The 18,773-nt window shown below is 35.7% G+C and overlaps 1 protein-coding gene and 1 non-coding gene across 2 annotated transcripts; both read left to right on the forward strand.

Moving 5' to 3' along the window:
- The first annotated feature begins 2,473 nt into the window (after positions 1-2,473).
- LOC129281751 (anthrax toxin receptor 1-like) lies at positions 2,474-18,527 on the forward strand. Its single transcript, XM_064112807.1, has 12 exons — positions 2,474-2,525; positions 3,889-3,962; positions 4,386-4,538; positions 5,619-5,679; positions 7,291-7,389; positions 8,893-8,962; positions 9,301-9,382; positions 10,369-10,464; positions 13,562-13,684; positions 14,431-14,574; positions 15,721-15,801; positions 16,903-18,527. Exons 1-12 carry the CDS (start codon positions 2,474-2,476, stop codon positions 16,927-16,929), a joined length of 1,062 nt encoding a protein of 353 aa, XP_063968877.1. The 3' UTR covers positions 16,930-18,527.
- Positions 13,020-13,181, forward strand: LOC135157571 (U1 spliceosomal RNA). Its single transcript, XR_010296558.1, has one exon. It is a non-coding gene; the product is annotated as a U1 spliceosomal RNA (small nuclear RNA).
- Positions 18,528-18,773: the final 246 nt, after the last annotated feature.

Below are 18,773 nucleotides of genomic sequence, written 5' to 3' on the forward strand. Positions count from 1 at the left end.
TTAATCTATTCTAATTCGGCGCCTTTTATATATGACGCCCTCTGATTAAAGACAAAGGAATGATCATCCTCGGGTTCAGGTTGTTGTTGTTGTTATCTGGGTTTTAAGGTACGTCCCATTCAGACATGAATATTTACACCAATCAGGAGCTGTATCGGGTCTAGCCTTTTGACAAGGCCTCGTGACTTGGCTATTTTCTTCAAGTGATGGCTGAAACGAGACTAGAGGTCGAAGAAGATGACTGGGTGTTGTGGCGTGTGCCTGTAATCCAAGCTGTGGGGAAGTTACAAATTGCTGCAGAGGTTCGAGCCCTGGTCACGTCTTTCGGATGGTGACGTTAAATGTCGGTCCCAGACGTAAATAATCATATCTGATTGATACACGTCTGACAAAACTCAAATACACACACACACACACATGGCGCAAATATTCACTGCTGAATGATACGCGCCGTATAAGCTAAAACAACAACAACATAGCTGGCGAAACCTATTCTGCAGGCACAGACCCTGATTGAAAATTTGATCAACAAGTGTGTCTCCACGCAAAGACTAGCACATACAAATCCTGCGAGAGGGCCCTCAGTAGACAAGACATTTAATATTAGGCTGTACATTAAGACCCTTTACTCGAGTGAAGGGTTTGCAGAGCAGACTAGGCGAAACCACAGGGCCCCATCTTACAAAGAGTTACGATTGATCCGATCAATCGCAACTATGGACGGCCAGCAACGTCAACATGTAGTATGCATGTTTGTCCAAAATATTTTCTTACTATGATGTATATTCATTCATTCATTCATTGTTTTCTTGAAAATTCACTGTGCTTCTCTTTGTTTACAAAGGACATTGTTCCAATCTCCTATAGAAAAAATTATGACACTGATGGATTTCCATAGAGTTACGATTGATTGAATCAATCGTAACTCTTTGTAATACAGGGCCCTGATCTCCCCTTTATATATAGAGGAGAGATCAGTGGACGAAACCCGTGTGCGCGTGCGGATCGAGCGACCATGGAGCTAAATGTTTAGTGGCTCGTTCTACCTAGTCTAGTCTGCTGTGCAAACCCTTTACTCGAGTTAAGGGTTTAAATGTGAAGTCTATGATGCATTGTGTACTGAATGACTTCTACTAGTCTGCAGGCACAGACCCTCATTGAAACTTTGATCAACGGTGGGTGTCCTCGCATAGACTAGCACATATGAAATTTGCTGTTTGAGGGCCTTCAGTACACAAGGCATTATAGACTGCACATTCAGACCCTCAACTCGAGTGAAGGATTTGCATATCAGACTACGTTCAACCTGGTATTGCACATGGACGTATTAGGTCTAGTCTGCTTTGCAAACCCTTTATTTAAGTTACAGGTCTGAATGTGCAGCCTATAATGTCTTTTGTACTGAAGGCCCTCTCGCTTAGGAGTGAAACAGCAGGTTTAATATGTGCCAATCTTTGCATGGAGCCTGCAGACTTTAGTCGGTTTTTACCTAGTCCCTCGGTTTCTGATAAACGCATCATTTCAGACACGGGTGTTTGTCTAAAGGCTGTATCGGGTCTAGAAAGTTGACTGTACTCTAAACCGTTATCAGTACTCCAAACTGTTAAACAGGATTAATCATCAGTTAAGACCACTTATGTTGGAGTCGGGTGATGAACGCAAGGAGGGGGGGGGGGATAACCGTGCAAATCCGTGGAAAATAATTTTGACCAAACCTGGGGAAACCCCTTCCAGACATTCATGGAAATGGAGGATAATCCATCCTGCCTATACCCCCCCCCCCCTTCTATGTTTTAAAAGTGAACGGGAGCTGCAGCTATGACTATAAAAGTTTACGCGCAAGTATACAACGGTCATCCTACTTTCATGGAATGAAGAATATCAATATGATTTCAGTTGGTACATTTCCTCATTCTTAAAGTTCCCCCTCCTACAGTTTTTGTATACAGGCGATGGACCGTTTTATTGCTATTCAAATTGCATTTCACTGATTTCTTTTCATTTTTCTTGATTTTAGAGCCATTTGTTTAATATGGATTTCGTCTGCGATTTATCGAGCTTTCGTTTTGCTTGTAATAATTTTTATAGTTTTTTTATAGTTCTTTATCATATTTTCATACATTTAATCACTTTTATTCACATTCACATTTATTCACTTGTCGGGAGCAGAGAAGGAGATAGCCCCCCCCCCCCCCCCTTCCCTCCTTTTCATCTTGATAGTTTTGATCAGTAAGAAAATGAAAATTTACAACAAAATAAACAGTTCATAATCTTGAATAAAATAGAACATTGATTGAAAATCTCTTACAGAAAAAAAATGAATGATTATATTGTTCTCCACTCAAATTAATTTTGTTTGTCCATTTAGTATCATTGGACGTTGTGTGAAATAAACTTTATCTTGAAATTATGAAAGGAGAAGAAGGAGACCAATGAGAAGAAGAGAAACGAAATAGATATATATACGAATAGAATGTTAGAGGGTATAAGAAAGGGAATAGGAAATAGAATTGTTGTGATTAAAGGTAATAAATGAATAAATAAGCCGACTATAAACAATAATAGTATGACATGAAATTAAACAAAAAGAAAGGGGAAACAAAGAAGCAGCTTATCTCGTTATAACCGATTGTTTTCTTGTTACATAACAGCAGACAGTGAGATGAGAGGGTCCACTCTTTCCGTATGGTGTTCCATATGCCCAGCCATCTCAAATTCGAAGAATCAACTCTCTCCCGCCCTCAGAAATCACTTTTTGGTGGTGTAAAAGTAGAATGAAAACAAAACGATAATTGGTGTGATATCAAACAAACTTTAAAATCAAGTTTTATCCCAAAGGGGAAAAATATCTTTTATTGATAACCATCAAACCAAAGGCCTTTAAGATTTGTTCATGCTTGTCTCTCCATATAACTCTTGTGCACCGGAAAAGCGGAACGGTGGTTTTAAGTGCTTTGGCTTCAAATAGTTTTATTTCATTTTCAGTCATTAGTGTAACTATTTTTACTGAAAAGATAACACGAAGATAATTGATTTTGCGTTTCGCTCTTCTTGGGGAGGGAGGGGGGGGGGGGTATATAGAGTGATATGATTACGGAGAGGAAAGCATCACAATATCCATCATCATCATCATCCCCCACTGCCACTATCATCATCACCACCATCAGGCATAATCATTATCATTGTCAACATCATCATCATCACCATCATCATCGCCATCATCATCACCACCATCATCATCACCATCATCGTCATCATCGCCATCATCATCATCATCCCCCCACTGCCACTATCATCATCACTACCATCATTCATCATCATTATCATTGTCAACATCATCATCAGCAGCATCACCATCATCATCAGCATCGCCATCATCATCATCATCCCCCCACTGCCACTATCATCATCACCACCATCATTCATCATCATTATTATTGTCAACATCATCATCATCATCACCACCACCATCATCACCACCACCATCATCATCACCATCGCCATCATCACCACCATCATCACCACCACCATCATCATCATCATCACCACCATCATTCATCATCATTATCATTGTAAACATCATCATCATCATCATCATCACCACCACCATCATCACCACCACCATCACCATCGCCATCATCACCACCATCATCACAACCACCACCATCATCATCATCATCACCATCATCATCACCATCATCACCATCATCATCGTCGCCATCATCACCACCACCATCATCATCACCACCACCCCCACAACCACCACCACCATCATCATCATCATGATCGTTGTCAATCTCCTTTGCATTAACCTTTCCTTTTCTCCTTCCTTCCTTACCCCTCTTTCTCTACGCCATTCAACGATATCCTTGATCCCTGTATGTACAGGTGGTGATAAAGCTAGTGTGATAATAACATTGACGGATGGACGGCTCGATGATGTACAAGAATCCATCCAACAGGTATCAAGATTATTCATTCAGTATATGATTATTAGTGATTAATCTAATCAGTGATTGAATAAATGAGTGAATAACAATGAGTTAACATAGAATATGATATGAATTATGGTATTGTGGAATAAATATATATTTTGATACTCTCTAAAGACAATCTAATAGATTGTGGTCACGGGCCAATCCATAATTGGATCGAAAGTTTCAATCGAATAAGATTGATTTCTAAAATCTATTAGATTGAAAACTTCAATCCAACTCTGGATTGGTCCTTGGTCGAATTTATTTCAATCTAAGGAATATATAGAATTTATTTATTAACAAATAAGTGAATGAAGAAGAAATTATCATAATTATGAAAATACATAAATAATTGATTAATAATTCTAATTAGAAAAGTATTGTTCGTTGTGTTTTTGTTTTTTGCAGGCTAATATAGTTCGAAATCTTGGAGCTCGTGTCCTTGCTGTACGTGTAGGAGATAGCGATATCAACGACCTTATCGACGTCGCCGATAAACCGACATCGCAACATATATTCAGAGGCGATACCTTCAATGACCTCGACAGCGTTATTGACCAGGTCAAAAAGAATCTCATATTTTTACTTTTTATTTGATTTTTTTCTGGAAAATTGATACGTAAATGTATTTGTCGCTCCTTTTTTCTATGGGCCTTTCGTTTCTCATATTCTTAATATCCAAAGACCGTACGTAGAATTTTTTCCGGGGGTGGGGGCAGGACACGTATTTCTTTTTTTTTTAAAGAAACCTGAAAGCGATGAATCGAAGCGACCGAGCTTGTCATTGGGGCACTTTTGCATCTTTAAAAGTGATATTGAAGGTGATTTTGTGAAAATTCCAGTAAAAAATGTAGGTTTTCAACATTTCTGGGGGGGGGGGCAATTCCCCCTCCCCTGCGTACGGCCTTGATACCGACTACTTCTTAAAATTGAAAATTGAACCAAAAATTTGGATTATCAGATTTTATTGAAATATTGCAACTTTCACTTCAAAACAAGGTTGCACATTTCACTGTTTCGTAGAAGTTGGTGAAATTAATGGTTATCATGATATATTTTGCATCTTGTAGTAATTGTCGACATATTTCTGGGGACTTGGGAGCGTTTCATGAAATGAATTGTGGGAAGTTCTACCCATCACTATAGTAATAGTCAGACTTCTATGCTTTTCAGCCAATCAAAATTCAGTATAATAGTCGGATCTGACAACTTGTCAGAAGACGAAAAAAAAATCTTTTTATTAAACATTATTTGTATTGTTTAATGATTTTTACTTTTTATTACTTTCATTATTTTTCTACTGTAAAAAGGTTGTGTATTGTAATAATTACAATTTATGGTACAGCCTTGACAATTTAATGTTTTAAGTTTTCGCAGCTACCCCGAAAATTATATTTGTTTACTTTCCTTTGTATGAAACACCAATCACGTTTTTATGTTGGTAAAATTATTGTATTCAAATTGTAAATATGTATTTTAATGGAATGGAATGAATCAAGAAACCTTAATGAAATGCTCCCTGATGGATGTGAAACAGAGTAGTACTGCTTAAGACTTTTTGTTAATGTTTTCTAAGACAGTTGCATGCTGTAGGTATCCGATGTTAATATAATACTTTTGATTATTATCTATATAATTCAGATCGTCAATACATCCTGTGTCGAAATCCTGTCTGCTTATCCTACTGAAGTTTGTATCGGAGGTAATTTTCCATCATGGATTGATATTATTTCATTTTGCTAATACTTTTAACAGAAATCTAGATTTTTCTGTTCATTTTCATTTAAATGTATAACTCTTTGTTATAATTGGTATATCATGGTTATATTTGCATTGTTTATGGCATTATACTTCAAAGGATAGATCCTTCTGTCTGTTATGTATAGTTAGTGGTGTATCAACACTGGGTATCAACACTCTAAAAAGGATTGGTCAAAATGTCCATTCTCTTGGTTAACATGTGTCCGACCGATGATATTGGTCAAAATTAACAAAATTCCTGGATCCCGTTGCATAAAAGTTATTATAATCATAATAGTAATTATAATAGTAATAATGCAACGGGCCCAGGTAGGTTTTAACCAATAATTTGGTTGATTTTGACAAATATTCTCGGTCGGACACATGTTAACTAAGAGAATGGTCAGTTTGACCAATATAACAAGTTTTATGAAATGGGCCCCTGATGTCGAATCTCGTAGATCATGTACATGTAAACATGATATAACAGTTTAAAGCTTTATACTGAAATCCATCAATTTTATTGGCTGATAGTAAAACTAAACTTTGCTATAAAAATAGTGATTGTGTTCTTATAACAAGTCTTGATTAAACGGGACCCTGGACAAGTCTTCCTACGGTCGTCGATGAGGTCCGGCAGTGTACCGCTGGTGTCACGCGCGTAAAACATCCCCCTTAGACTTGTGTGTTAAAATGGCACTTAAGAAAAATTAATAAAAAATAAATGTGAAATTAGAGGGTCGAATGTTTACTACCTCTGTATAAGATATATATCTGACATTCCATATCTGACCAGAGAAGGGTATCGTAGCCAGCTCATTTTAAAAATAAATCGCCATTTATGAAGATAACTATGATGGGATCAAATTCATCAACTGAAACAGTAAAATAGCCCCAATTCTTCCGCCAGTCAAAAAATAGTTCCAAATCATCGATATATCTTCCCAATTTGGGCATAGGAAGTTCAGTAGTTTTCCATTTTTCGAATCAGTGTTAGATTTTGAATCATATTCATACACTTTTGCCAATCAGCAGTATCAAATTGGGTCGATCGAATGAAACGGCAAGTTTTGTATGTGCTAGTCTTTGCATGGAGACACACTTGCTGATCAAAGTTTCAATCAGGGTCTGTGCCTGCAGACTAGTAAAGCACGGTCCATGACTTGAGAATCACATTCAGCATTGCACTGCTCTTTTCCTCTTCTATCAATTCCCTCTCTAATTTTCTTCTATCGATTCCATCTCTTTCTTTCTCTTCTCAAGCAGTTTGTGCAATACATATTTATTATAGTGTATGTGATTGTTTGTCAAATGTAGAATATGTATGCCAGTGTATAATGTTACATTCACTTTTTATATTGTGTATTTTTTTATACATGGCAATAAATTATCTTGAACCTTGAATCTATACAGACCAATCATAATATTCTGAGTACTCTAGCTTCTCCCTTTCTTCTTATCAGTTCTCCACTTGTAATTATTACTTTTTTCACGCCGTCATATGTGAAAGGTGCTGTTGTCCGTGTCCCCTGTAATACTTACTCCTTGATATTGTTTTTAATTTCCTTCACAGAAACGTTCAACGTCACTATAAGAGGGAATGGTTTTACTCGAACAAACGATAACTCTAAAGTACTGTGTAACTTTCGACTTAATGATACCGATAATCAAGGTAAAAACTTTTTTTTCTATAAAAGACCGAATATTTTGTTATGTTGTGAAGCAATGTTTTTTGCAAGCTCTCGACTTCAGTCACTGCATGAGTGACGGAAGTCTTGATACTTTACTTAAAGTATGAAGCGCTATATCAATGTAATTATTATTATTATTATTATTATTATTATCATTATTATTATTATTATTGTTGCTGTTGTTGTTGTTGTTGTTATCGTTGTTGACGTTGTTGTCGTTGTTGTTGTTATTGTTGTTATTTTTATTATTATCATTTTTTTCCTCTGCATTTTTCGTGATATATCATATATTTCTTGATTTCCACCAAAGTCTTATCTTATTTGGTCCTCCCCTGTATTGATATTTCACTCAGTTCTTCTATCTTTCACTTAGTTCTTCTATCTTTCATGCTGTTCACTTTATATCTACAGTATACCCATAATTTCATCTTAGTTTGTGAACATAAAACAATGGCGTCATCAGGATATATTTGCTATGGGGCCAGGCGTATTTAAGATGACATTTTTTATTTATTTATTTTATTTATTTATTTCTGATATTTTGACAGGGTAGCCCATTCACCAATAAGTAGTGGTCTTCCATGGGGCCCTGAATAACAATAAACATATTTACAAAATGCATAACGTATGTACAGAATGTTACAGCATTAAGATTCACATTAGGATTTGAATGTAAAACGAAACATTAACAAACTTAGCAGCAAACAAAACGCAGACGGGCACTCGTTTGACGTATAATAAAATATCAATAAATCAAATTAATTAAGAAGGACATCTTGAAAATACTGATAATATACACCAAATCATCAAGGTCATGCTAACACAAAAGAAGCACAACAGTGGATGTTCCGCAAGTTATTTATAAATTACAAGTTCTTTTAAACATTCTCTTAAATGAAATGACAGAAGGAGTTGTTCTAATTGAATTATCAAGCTTATTCCATTCAAATATTGAAGATACGATTGGACTACACAATCAGTGCGAAACTTGGGCACGCGTAAATATCCACTGTCTCTCTGTCTGGTATGATGTTCATGTACATCATTTTGATTGGTTAAGTTTACCTGAAGGTAAGAAGGTGCTAAATTATGAACACATTTAAATATCATCAAAACGCGACTGAGCTCAAATCGTTTGTCTAGTGTCATCCATTTAAGACTTGTGAACAAATCAGCCGACGGTGTGTCGTATGTCTTGTTCAATATAATTCTCGCAGCCCTCTTCTGAATTTTTTGCAGCTTAATTGTATGGGATTGACATCATTCTTTCCACTTATTATGATACTGGAATTCTTGAGTTGAGACCTCTTCCTTTCATAGTCCTCTTTCTCCTTTTCCCTTTCTTCATCTTATTTCCGTTTTACTCCTTTTTTTTCACTACTTTAGAAATCTCGAGGGAGGGACAGCCTCATACCCCTTCCCTGTATATTAAAAACATTGTGTATCTGTTTTGGTATAGATATGGATCTTTCTTTTTTTTCCAGAGGTTTCGCCGTATTCAGTGACTGACAGTGAATTGGTTTGTGCAGCGCCACACATAGAGGCAGATGGGAGGTAAGCAATAATGATGATGTTGGTGGTGGTGGCGGTGGTGGTGGTGGTGGTGGTGATGATGATTATGATGTTGATGATGATGATTATGATGATGATGGTGGTGGTGGTGGTGGTGATGATGATGATGATGGTGGTGGCGGTGGTGGTGATGGTGGTGGCGGTGGTGGTGATGAATGATGGTGACCAGATTGCGATCATTATGAGCATATTGTTAGAGGTAATCATGTTGAATAGATAATGATATTGATGGCGATCTCCTCGAATTTCATTTTATCATGTTATTATAACAATGATTTTAGAAAATTGCATCATTACTTTTTATTAATGTTTTGTTTCAGTTTTGTGGTGCTCCAAGTTTCGGTGAATGGAAAGACCTTTATATCGAGTAATGTTACTATTACTGGCTCGACTTGCACACCGGTATGTTAAGTAGATTCTTCAAGATCATTAATTTTTAAAGATTTTTTTCCAGCTGATTATATTTAGTGCCTGTTCAGGGGTCACGGAACGCATTTTAAAATCATAATTTACTTGTCACCTTTTCGTACATGGTGACAGGACTTTCGGGGATGAAGCCCAACAGCCTACCCCCCCCCCCCCCCCCCTCCCCTCACCCTCGTTTTCGTGGGCCCTTGCTGTAAATGTCATCAATATCTCCAAACTTATAACAATCACCCTTTTTAATTATTGTATGTAAAATCAAGTTAAAATTATAATTATACAGTATAATGCTCAACTCTTTATCAGGATGCAGTATCTCTTGTCCTTCCCAACACGGACATGGATGTTTTTGTTTTTCTCTCCACTTTCTTTATTACTGATAGCAGGGATGGATCCAGCATTGACCGAAGGGGGTGGTGTTATAAAAAATAAATGGCTAAGCAAATAAAAAGAATGAAAAAGGGACGGGACAAACTAAGGTCCCCCCCTTCTGGTTCGCCCAAACTGATAAACCTATAAATCTCTGTCAACCCACTTCCTTAATTCTTACATTTCTTCATTATTTCATCAACAAGAACAAAGAGTTTTTTAATGTATAATTTTCAATGGCATAATTTTGTTTGCCAGAGTTTTTGTTTATTTGCCAGGGTTTTTATGGCAAAAGTTTTTTCATTGTATGCGCTTGGTAAGAAATAGGTAAAACTTTATAACAAGCAGATTTGAGTTACCGTTAATTCTAGTAAGTGAGTTTGCGGGGTTAGTACGTAAAACCGGGCGGGCAAGAGCAAGTGCAATGGGGTTTATTTTAAGATGAGGGAAAAATATTTTGTACTTTGATGTAATGCATTCTTATTTTCCTCTGGCGTTGAATCGAGCAGGTTAAATTAATACCGTTGTCAACTAAATACATGTAGCTCATACTTTAATCTCCTCTCTCTGTTTTTCCCCCATCTATCTAACTATAGCCCAATGTAACTGGTATTGTTTTGGGCTTGTTATTCGCTCTTCTTGCTATTGGTCTATTTCTTCTATGGTGGTTCTGGCAGCTCCTATGTTGTGTGGTAAGTTTTTATAATACTTATTCTGTTTTACTTGTTTATTTCCAACTTTGGGTTCATTATATTGACTTTTTTACATTTTTTTCGACAAGGAGGTATTCGCTCACTATTTTTTGTCAGATGTGTTTTTTTTTCTTAAATCAAATTTATACAATACACAAATCACAAGTAAAATAATTCGAAACAATTGCATAAAACAATTAAACAACAATATCATAATGACTTACAAAATAAGACAGAAAGGGGGCAAAGATTTTGGTAGCACCACGTATAAGATAGTCCTGAAAAAATCTCCAACTGTTTGGTATTCTTTCAGATAATAGATCTTAAGAAGAACTGATAGTCTTGATGTTTCTTGATGTTTCGAGCAAGTGAACTCAGTCTGCTTTTCGTCGGAACTGAGAAAGAAAATCAGTGAATTGTGCAGGTGCCGTTATACCCCCCCCCCCCCCTTTCATGTTGTGCGAGACAAAACGAAGTATTGCATTTGTTGCTGGAAATTTAAATAAAGCGAAATCAAATGACAAATGAAAATTTCACTTTTTAAATATAGATAATTAGTTATATTAGTTATTAAGTCGGTAATTTCTCATTGTGAAATGATTTGTCTATTGATATACAAATAATTCGATGAGCTATTGATGTACAAAAGGTACAGTAAATTTTTTTTTTAATTTTCTGAGAAAATGACATTTCATCGATTTTTACCATTCACTATGTAGGAATGCTGCTCGCATATGACGTCACAAATTAAATAATTAACATTCTAATAACTTTTTAATTCTTTGATGGATTTTTCAAACCTTCGGCAATATTTATTATTATTTTGGTCTGCTATTTTTACAATAAACTATTTGTTATGGTGACTTCCCCTTTAATTCATTTTCGATGGGGTGACTACAGTATTAAATAAGAGTTTGTGCGTTCAAAACGCATGAAACGGGACTTTTCAAGTTTTCAAAAGTTTCAGTAACTAAAAAAAAGATTAAGATGCTTTTCGAAACAGGCCTATATGCAAACTAACTTTTCTTTAAATCGTGATTCTGTTGATATTGTATTTCAATTCAGGTGCACTTGCAAGAAAACATGATTGGCAATCACAGATTGAATGTTTATACATGTATTTTGTGAGTGAAGTGAGGAAAACTTGAGAGAAATGTTATAGCCAGGGTTATAACAATTCAAAAATCCTTCTGAAGTTTTATTCCTGTTTTTATCATAATTTATATATTAGGTGCCCTATACATGTATTTTGTGATTGAAGTGAGGAAAACTTGAGAGAAATTTTTATGGCCATGCAGTGTTATAACCATTTAAATCCTTCGGAAGTTTATACCTGTTTTTTTTTTAATCATAATTTATGGGTTGATATGACTACGACGCCAGGATATTTTTTATGGAGGGGGTGTAGTCTGCAGGCACAGACCCTGCACGCCACAACTGGGCGTTGTGGCGTGCGCCTGTAATCCAAGCTGTGGGGAAGTTACAAATTGATGCAGAGGTTCGAGGTTCGAGCCCTGGTCACGTCTTTCGGATGGTGACGTTAAAGGTCGGTCCCAGACGTAAATAATCATATCTGATTGATACACGTCTGACAAAACTCAAATACACACACACACACCTGATTGAAACTTTGATCAGCAAGTGTGTCTCCACGCAAAGACTAGCACATACAAAACTTGCTGTTCAATTCCTTAGCGAGAGGGCCTTCAGTACACAAGGCATGAGTAGGCTGCAAATTATTGCATTCAGACCCATAACTCGAGTGAAGGGTTTGCACAGCAGACTAGTGGGGTTGCATGTCATTATGGCCTAGATGTGACATTTTTTCTACTATAATGTAGAAGTGAAATATATTTTATATTGATAATGCTTGCTCCGAAGTTTTCCCGTTTTTAATTTGGAATAGGGCCTAATCATTACGACCGCAGATGTGCAAGCATCAAAAGAAGTTGGCCTTGCGAGCATATATCGGGCAAGCCGCGATCAAACAGGTTCTCTTTGGTCGCGGCTATCTTTAGGTCAATATTCGATTAATAAAGCCTATGTTTTTTTAAATCCGAAACGAAACTAAGTCCATTTACCGTTCTGCTAGAATAAAACGGATATGGAACAAGAACGCAAATACGATCTTGATCAATGCTCGGCGTGCGGTATCGGTATACAACGCGCACCACAGACGCTGCGCACAGTAAATACACGCACGCGTACGCAAGACCGAGCAATAGCAAAATTATTAAACGCTATGACGTCATTCAAGTTATTGAATAGATCATGAATATTCATTAGTAGACTCACTCTCCGCTCTTTGCCAGTGCTTGCGGTGTACAAATTTGTAGATAATGTGTAATTTTGACTTTATTTGATTTTTTTTTTTCAAGATCTGTTCTCCTTACTTTATTACTGTACTATTCACCAACTCATATGTATATTTTAGAAAGTATGATTCCAAATACGCTTTATTTTTAGATGATGTTTAGTTTGTGTCTGATAAAACCTTAACCGTTTTTTGCGTGTCATTAGAATTGTATGAATAGGTAGAGGTATTTCATGAATGCATACTTACCTGGCGCAGGGGTCGCATTGATCAAGAAGGATGCACCCCCAGGGCGAGGCTTGCCATTGCACTCCGGCTTGCTGAATCTTGCGATTCCCCCAAACGTGGGGAACTCGGGCGTATAATTTATGGTAGCGGAGATCTGCGTTCGCGCTATCTCCTACATTTCCAAATGCAAAGAATCGAAAAATGACCGACAGGCTATGCAGAAGACACACTAACTACAATCAATTTACCTCAAAATATAAGAAATTAATATGTTGTATATTTCAATGAAAAGAATTCATTTTTTTTTAACCCGATGAAAATACAATGAAGAAGTTACTTGGAACTAAGCTTGCCACTCCACCAACATAGGACGTTTTTAGATTTTTTTATTGCAAGTTGTGTAGGATCAATTATTTATCAACCTTGACCCCTCTCCTTATTGGAGTTTGTAAAAGAAAGAATAAAAATTTTGAATGTAAGTATGATGGCATCAATTCGAGTACACGTGCTCAATTATCTTGATGAGGACATTGGCCTTATTTTTTTATGTTGCAGGTTGTCGTGAAGCCTCCGCCCCCTCCCCCTTCTCCTCCTGCCTCGCCCACCGATAAGAAGTGGCCAACAGTAGACGCGTCGTACTATGGTGGAGGCGGAGTAGGAGGGATAAAAGCCATGAGGGTAAGTTTAGTTTTGATTGCAGCTTTCATCTCAATTCTTGCCAATAGGCAATGAGTTAAAAGGGGAAGTTGCTTGTTTAGCTATTTGGTCTATAAATTCTTGCAGTATTAATGTATAAGTAGTAAATTTGTTATCATATTCAAGTGGGCCTACATTACAAGACTACTCTGCTCTGATTATTGCATCATCATGGGTTATGAAACTTGCTAGATATATATAAGAGATGCTCAAGGCGCACAAGTGAAAGGGGGGGGGGGCAAACAAAATTACATGTAACAGAAAATCATTGATAAAATGAGTTAAAGATGTAAGTTTTTAGCTTAATCTTAAATGTTTCGACACTCTTGCAGATGAGGACTTGAGGTGGTGCTATAAATGACTGCTGGTTTAATTTGTTTTAAGTAGGAATCAGACTTTGGTAGAAAAATTATTTCTAAGAGAGATAATTTGATTCAATTCATTCTTTATTTCACAAACAAGATAAAAAAACAATTTACATAAAGAATAACATCATTGAAATATCAGTTTGTATAAAATTAAATGCTTTACTTTTTATAAAGGTTATGGAAAAAAAAAACCTGTGATGCTGGCTCACGAAAGAATGATGGGGAAATAAGAAAAAAAATAGCCAGGAATAAAAAAGTCTTGGCTGATTGAAATGAGATCCCTCAAGCACTATTAATAAATCTCAAATTGGCAATAAAAGCCTATATTAAAAGCAAGTGTAATAATATTTATTATGACAGGTGAACTGGGGTGAGAATGGTTGCACAGAGGCGGGGTCCCACCTTGAGAAAGCTAAGAACGCCAAGACTTTAGCAATTAACGAGGAATCAAACGGAGCGCTCCTAGGATCAAATGGAAGGATGACATGCCTAGAAGGACTCAAGGTAATCAATTAATCTTATTTTAATTTTATTACTTTACTTATTCATTTTTTTTTAAATACATATTTGGCACTTTCAAAAAGACAAATATAATGTTATTATTACAACATACATTAGAGGGGAGACCAGTGTTCTAGTCTCCGCCCATACATGGTATAATTTGTTAAAGTGTCAAATTTAATTTGTCCTGCTTGCAGACTATTGATAATGATGATGATGATAATAATAATAATAGTAATAATAATAATAGTAATAATAATAGTAATAATAATAATAATAATAATAATAATAGTAATAATAATAATAGTAATAATAATAATAGTAATAATAATATTGTGGTTTATAAAGTGCCAACTTGCAGGCTATTGATAACATGGGCGGAAATCCCAGGGGGACGCGTCCCCCCTACCCAAAATAGTAGGGGGGACATAATATCAAATGTCCCCCCTACTATTTTTGGTCTTTTATGATGGAGCACAAAAAAAATCGCTTCACAATCAAAAATGTATTTTGGACTAAATGACCTTACATTTTGGGTGAAACCTTTTTTTTTTTTGCTTGTCAAATTGTTTTAAGATTACCTTCCATTTTGGGTGATAACTTTTTTTTTTTTTTGCTTGTCAAATTTTCCAGGCCCTGGTCCCCTACTTTTGGGGTCCAATTTCCGCCCATGATTGATAATAATGATGATAATAATAATAATAATAATAGTAGTAGTAGTAGTAATAATATTAATAATAATATTGTGGTTTATAAAGTGCCAAATCTATTAAGCAAATATAAATTATTAAAAAAGGTTTTGAGAAGATATTTTAAAGACGTACACAACAGAAATTTATATATATTTTTTTTTACATACCTGTCTATTTATATTTAATTCTCTTTTTCTTTAACAATTTTCTTTCTAAAAATATTTCATGAAGAAACCAATAGCTCATTGTTTTCTTCTAACAATGATGAAACTAAAGGTTATACTCACAACAATGAATATAACTTGACAGTGAAGATTTTCTGAATAATTGCCATTGGATTAAATGATAGACATTTTTCCTAGATGACCATGGTGAAATATGGAATGAATTTTATTTATATTGAATCCAATATTGGCAATAATCCTTTAAATGTTAATTTTCTATTTTTTAATTGTAGAAAAAGCTTGCACAATGTTTTGCACCAGTGAAAGCATTATATGACAGAATAGCAGTCAAAAGACCTGCACCGGGTCAAAAGGTAGAGTATCATTTTTTAGCATTCTTTCATGAAAGGATCATATGTAATAATAGCTATATTCATCACTCACTAAAGCCTATTTAAAGTTTTGGTATAAATCCACTCAAAAGTTAATGTCACAATTCAAATTCAGTATGAGATTATATGAATGTTTATACCATAAAGCAATAAAGGTGAAGAGGATGTGAAATGTAAATCAAATGCCAATCAGATAAATGGATATCAGTGAATGTACATTATTGACTAAAAATTTAACAAAACATTATACTAGGTCAATCTTATTTAAAACTATGACATTTGTACAAATGGCAGGAGTTATTTGTCCGGAAAACCCTACACTCACTCATCGCACATAGAACATGTGCACAACAATATGCGCCCTCGTTCTCTAAAATTCCCAGGGGGGGCCACTTACATTGACGAGTGGATACCATGCGCGACCAAAAAAACACGTAAAAAGGATGTATTTTTCAAGATAGGGCACGTTACGTACGTAACGTGATAAGGGTGTCAAAAACACTAAATTAATGAAAAAAGGGTATCTATTTTCGCTAGGAAAGCTATGTGTTTAGGGTCAAATTTGCGAGGGTGTAAAAAATTAAGACTAAAATGTTTTATAAAGGGTGTACTTTTGCCCCAAGAGTCAACACTACGTGTTTAGAGTACGATTTGGGCGAGATGTGGGAGGTGCGACCTGTACTAAACCCAATGATGTGGGTGAAGGTAGGCCGACGTCTGTGACATAACAATAAAAATATTGCTGTACTTGTTTAGGGGTCAATTCAGGGAACTTGCCAAGAGTATCGTTTTGTTTCCAATACTTGTTAAGGGTATGGTTTTACACGCCAATACTTGTTAAGGGGTGCATTTTCAGAAAATGGAAAATACGTGTTTAGGGTGCTTTTCGAGACCCCATGGTCGCGCATGGTATCCACTCGTCAATGGAAGTGGCCCCCCCCCCCCCCCCCCCCCGGGCTAAAATTCCACTCTTGGAGAGATTGTGATTGGTTGTAACAAGCTGTTATTATTGTTTGCATAGTTACCGTTGATGCTAAGTTTCATGAAACCAGGCTCACTTCCTCTCATATTTTTTTTCCTCAGGGGTACTGCTGTGCAGTCCAGCGCTGAGGGTCATGATCATCGAAGTTCATGTTTCGAGACTCAGAATGTCGTAATCTTGGATCAAACTATTTGCAATACTTGGATACATTCACAATTTCATGATGTATATATTTTTTTAGAACTTGTGATAATCACCAAAACACCTCCTTTATCAGGAAAACCATTCCCAAGAATATTATAGTAGCTACAGATTGTGTAAAGTTTATTTTAGAAAGCTAGGCTGTTGTGAAGTTTAAATACAATCATCCTCAGTTGAATAATAAATTTATGGCTGTATGTTTTATGCTAAAATATCAATTAGTCGCAAAGAAATTGGAATTCATATTATTGTATCATTGCCTGGATATTGGCTTTGATTTTAATTATTATTCCTATTCCTTATTATTGCTGTCATCACATTCATGTGACCATTTCAACACCACTTGCATTTTTTATGTGCTGAAAATGTTATTAGCATAGTCATGAAATTTAAATATATTTTATTTAAATAATCTCTCATAGCCTACAGTTGATGCTTATGATGTGAATACATTAGTCAAAAGAATATTTTTGTACATATGCAGAATAATATTGTACATACTTTTGTAAGATATGTTTTTTTTTCTATTTAGGTAATATTTCTACCATGTATTACTGTACATTACATTCATCATCCTCTATACTACTGAATAATAATGGCCACCTGTTTAGTGTTTTAATAACGGTAGCATTGTGATGCTAGCTGCAAATAGACATTATTACACCAGTCATAGGCGAAATGCAAGCTTCCTAAGTGACTGGCAAACATGATATAGCATATTTGGTTCGCCTGCGGGGATCCCATTTCATAAAGAATTAGTAATAAATGCAAAATTTCTATATCAAGTTTACCATCAACCCATCAAATTGAACGATTTCAGTAGCTTTAAACTGCTATCCAATTTTTATGACACGGGCCCTGGGTTGAGAGTGGCAAATGTAGATGAACTTCTTGCCAAAGGACTTGCTTTGATGGCAATTGAATCTCGGACCCTATGGTTCAAAGACCGTGGACTTATTCACCAGTCCACTAATCAAGTTAAGAAAAGCTTGAAGGTATATGTTGAATACATGAATGATTAAAATCACATAATTTGTTTTACTATACATCACTAATTGCACACTTCAATTCATGTAACGTAGATATAGGTCACTTGATAAGGTACATTTGTTGGTCTCATATGCAGTTTAAGTACAGCAAAATATCATTATGGAACTGATGTATAACAGGGAAATAGCCTAACACATCTTAGTTGGGTTTTGACATGATCTACTGATCAACTTTACCAAGAATAACAAATTTGTGAAATTAATTAATACAGTTAATTTTTAGGATCCTTGCCTTCACTGTTTGTACAATTAAACCGACTAAATATAATAAACTAATATATGAAAATTATACATTGTCTAATGATAACCGAGCAATATAGAATTGACATATACTAGTTTCATCATAAATTTAGAATGTATGCCATTTTTTTAAATGAATACTGGTAGTATAATGATAGTTTAAAGATGCATTCTATTCAGTTGGCACATATATATAAATGTTTTGTACACAAATGATAAAAAAACATTTCTGCAGTCTATTTTACTTTGTGTTTGGAAGGTTGATTCAGGCAAAAAGGAAATGCATGATGAATGGTTTGGTGGATGAGGTGAGAGGGGGAAGGGATGGGGGCTGTGAGAGAGAGATTGAGAAGATGGAGGATGCAGAAGGGGGTGGGGCAGTCGTGGGAAGAGAAAATTTGAAGAGAGGAAAATAGTGGGCATAAAAGAATAGCAAGAAGAGAGAGGGTGATAAGGTAGGGAGAGTAGAATGGCAATACCAG

Source organism: Lytechinus pictus, chromosome 18, assembly GCF_037042905.1.
Source record: "Lytechinus pictus isolate F3 Inbred chromosome 18, Lp3.0, whole genome shotgun sequence".
NCBI classification, from domain to species: Eukaryota; Metazoa; Echinodermata; class Echinoidea; order Temnopleuroida; family Toxopneustidae; genus Lytechinus; species Lytechinus pictus.

What these genes read in the sequence shown, in the direction of transcription:
- LOC129281751 (XM_064112807.1), top strand. Translation starts at nt 2,474, where the DNA reads ATGTTAGAGGGTATAAGAAAGGGAATAGGAAATAGAATTGTTGTGATT. An exon ending in TCGACAGCGTTATTGACCAG is followed by an intron (nt 4,539 to 5,618) that starts GTCAAAAAGAAT and finishes TATATAATTCAG; the next exon opens with ATCGTCAATACATCCTGTGT. An exon ending in GACCTGCACCGGGTCAAAAG is followed by an intron (nt 15,802 to 16,902) that starts GTAGAGTATCAT and finishes TTTTTTCCTCAG; the next exon opens with GGGTACTGCTGTGCAGTCCA.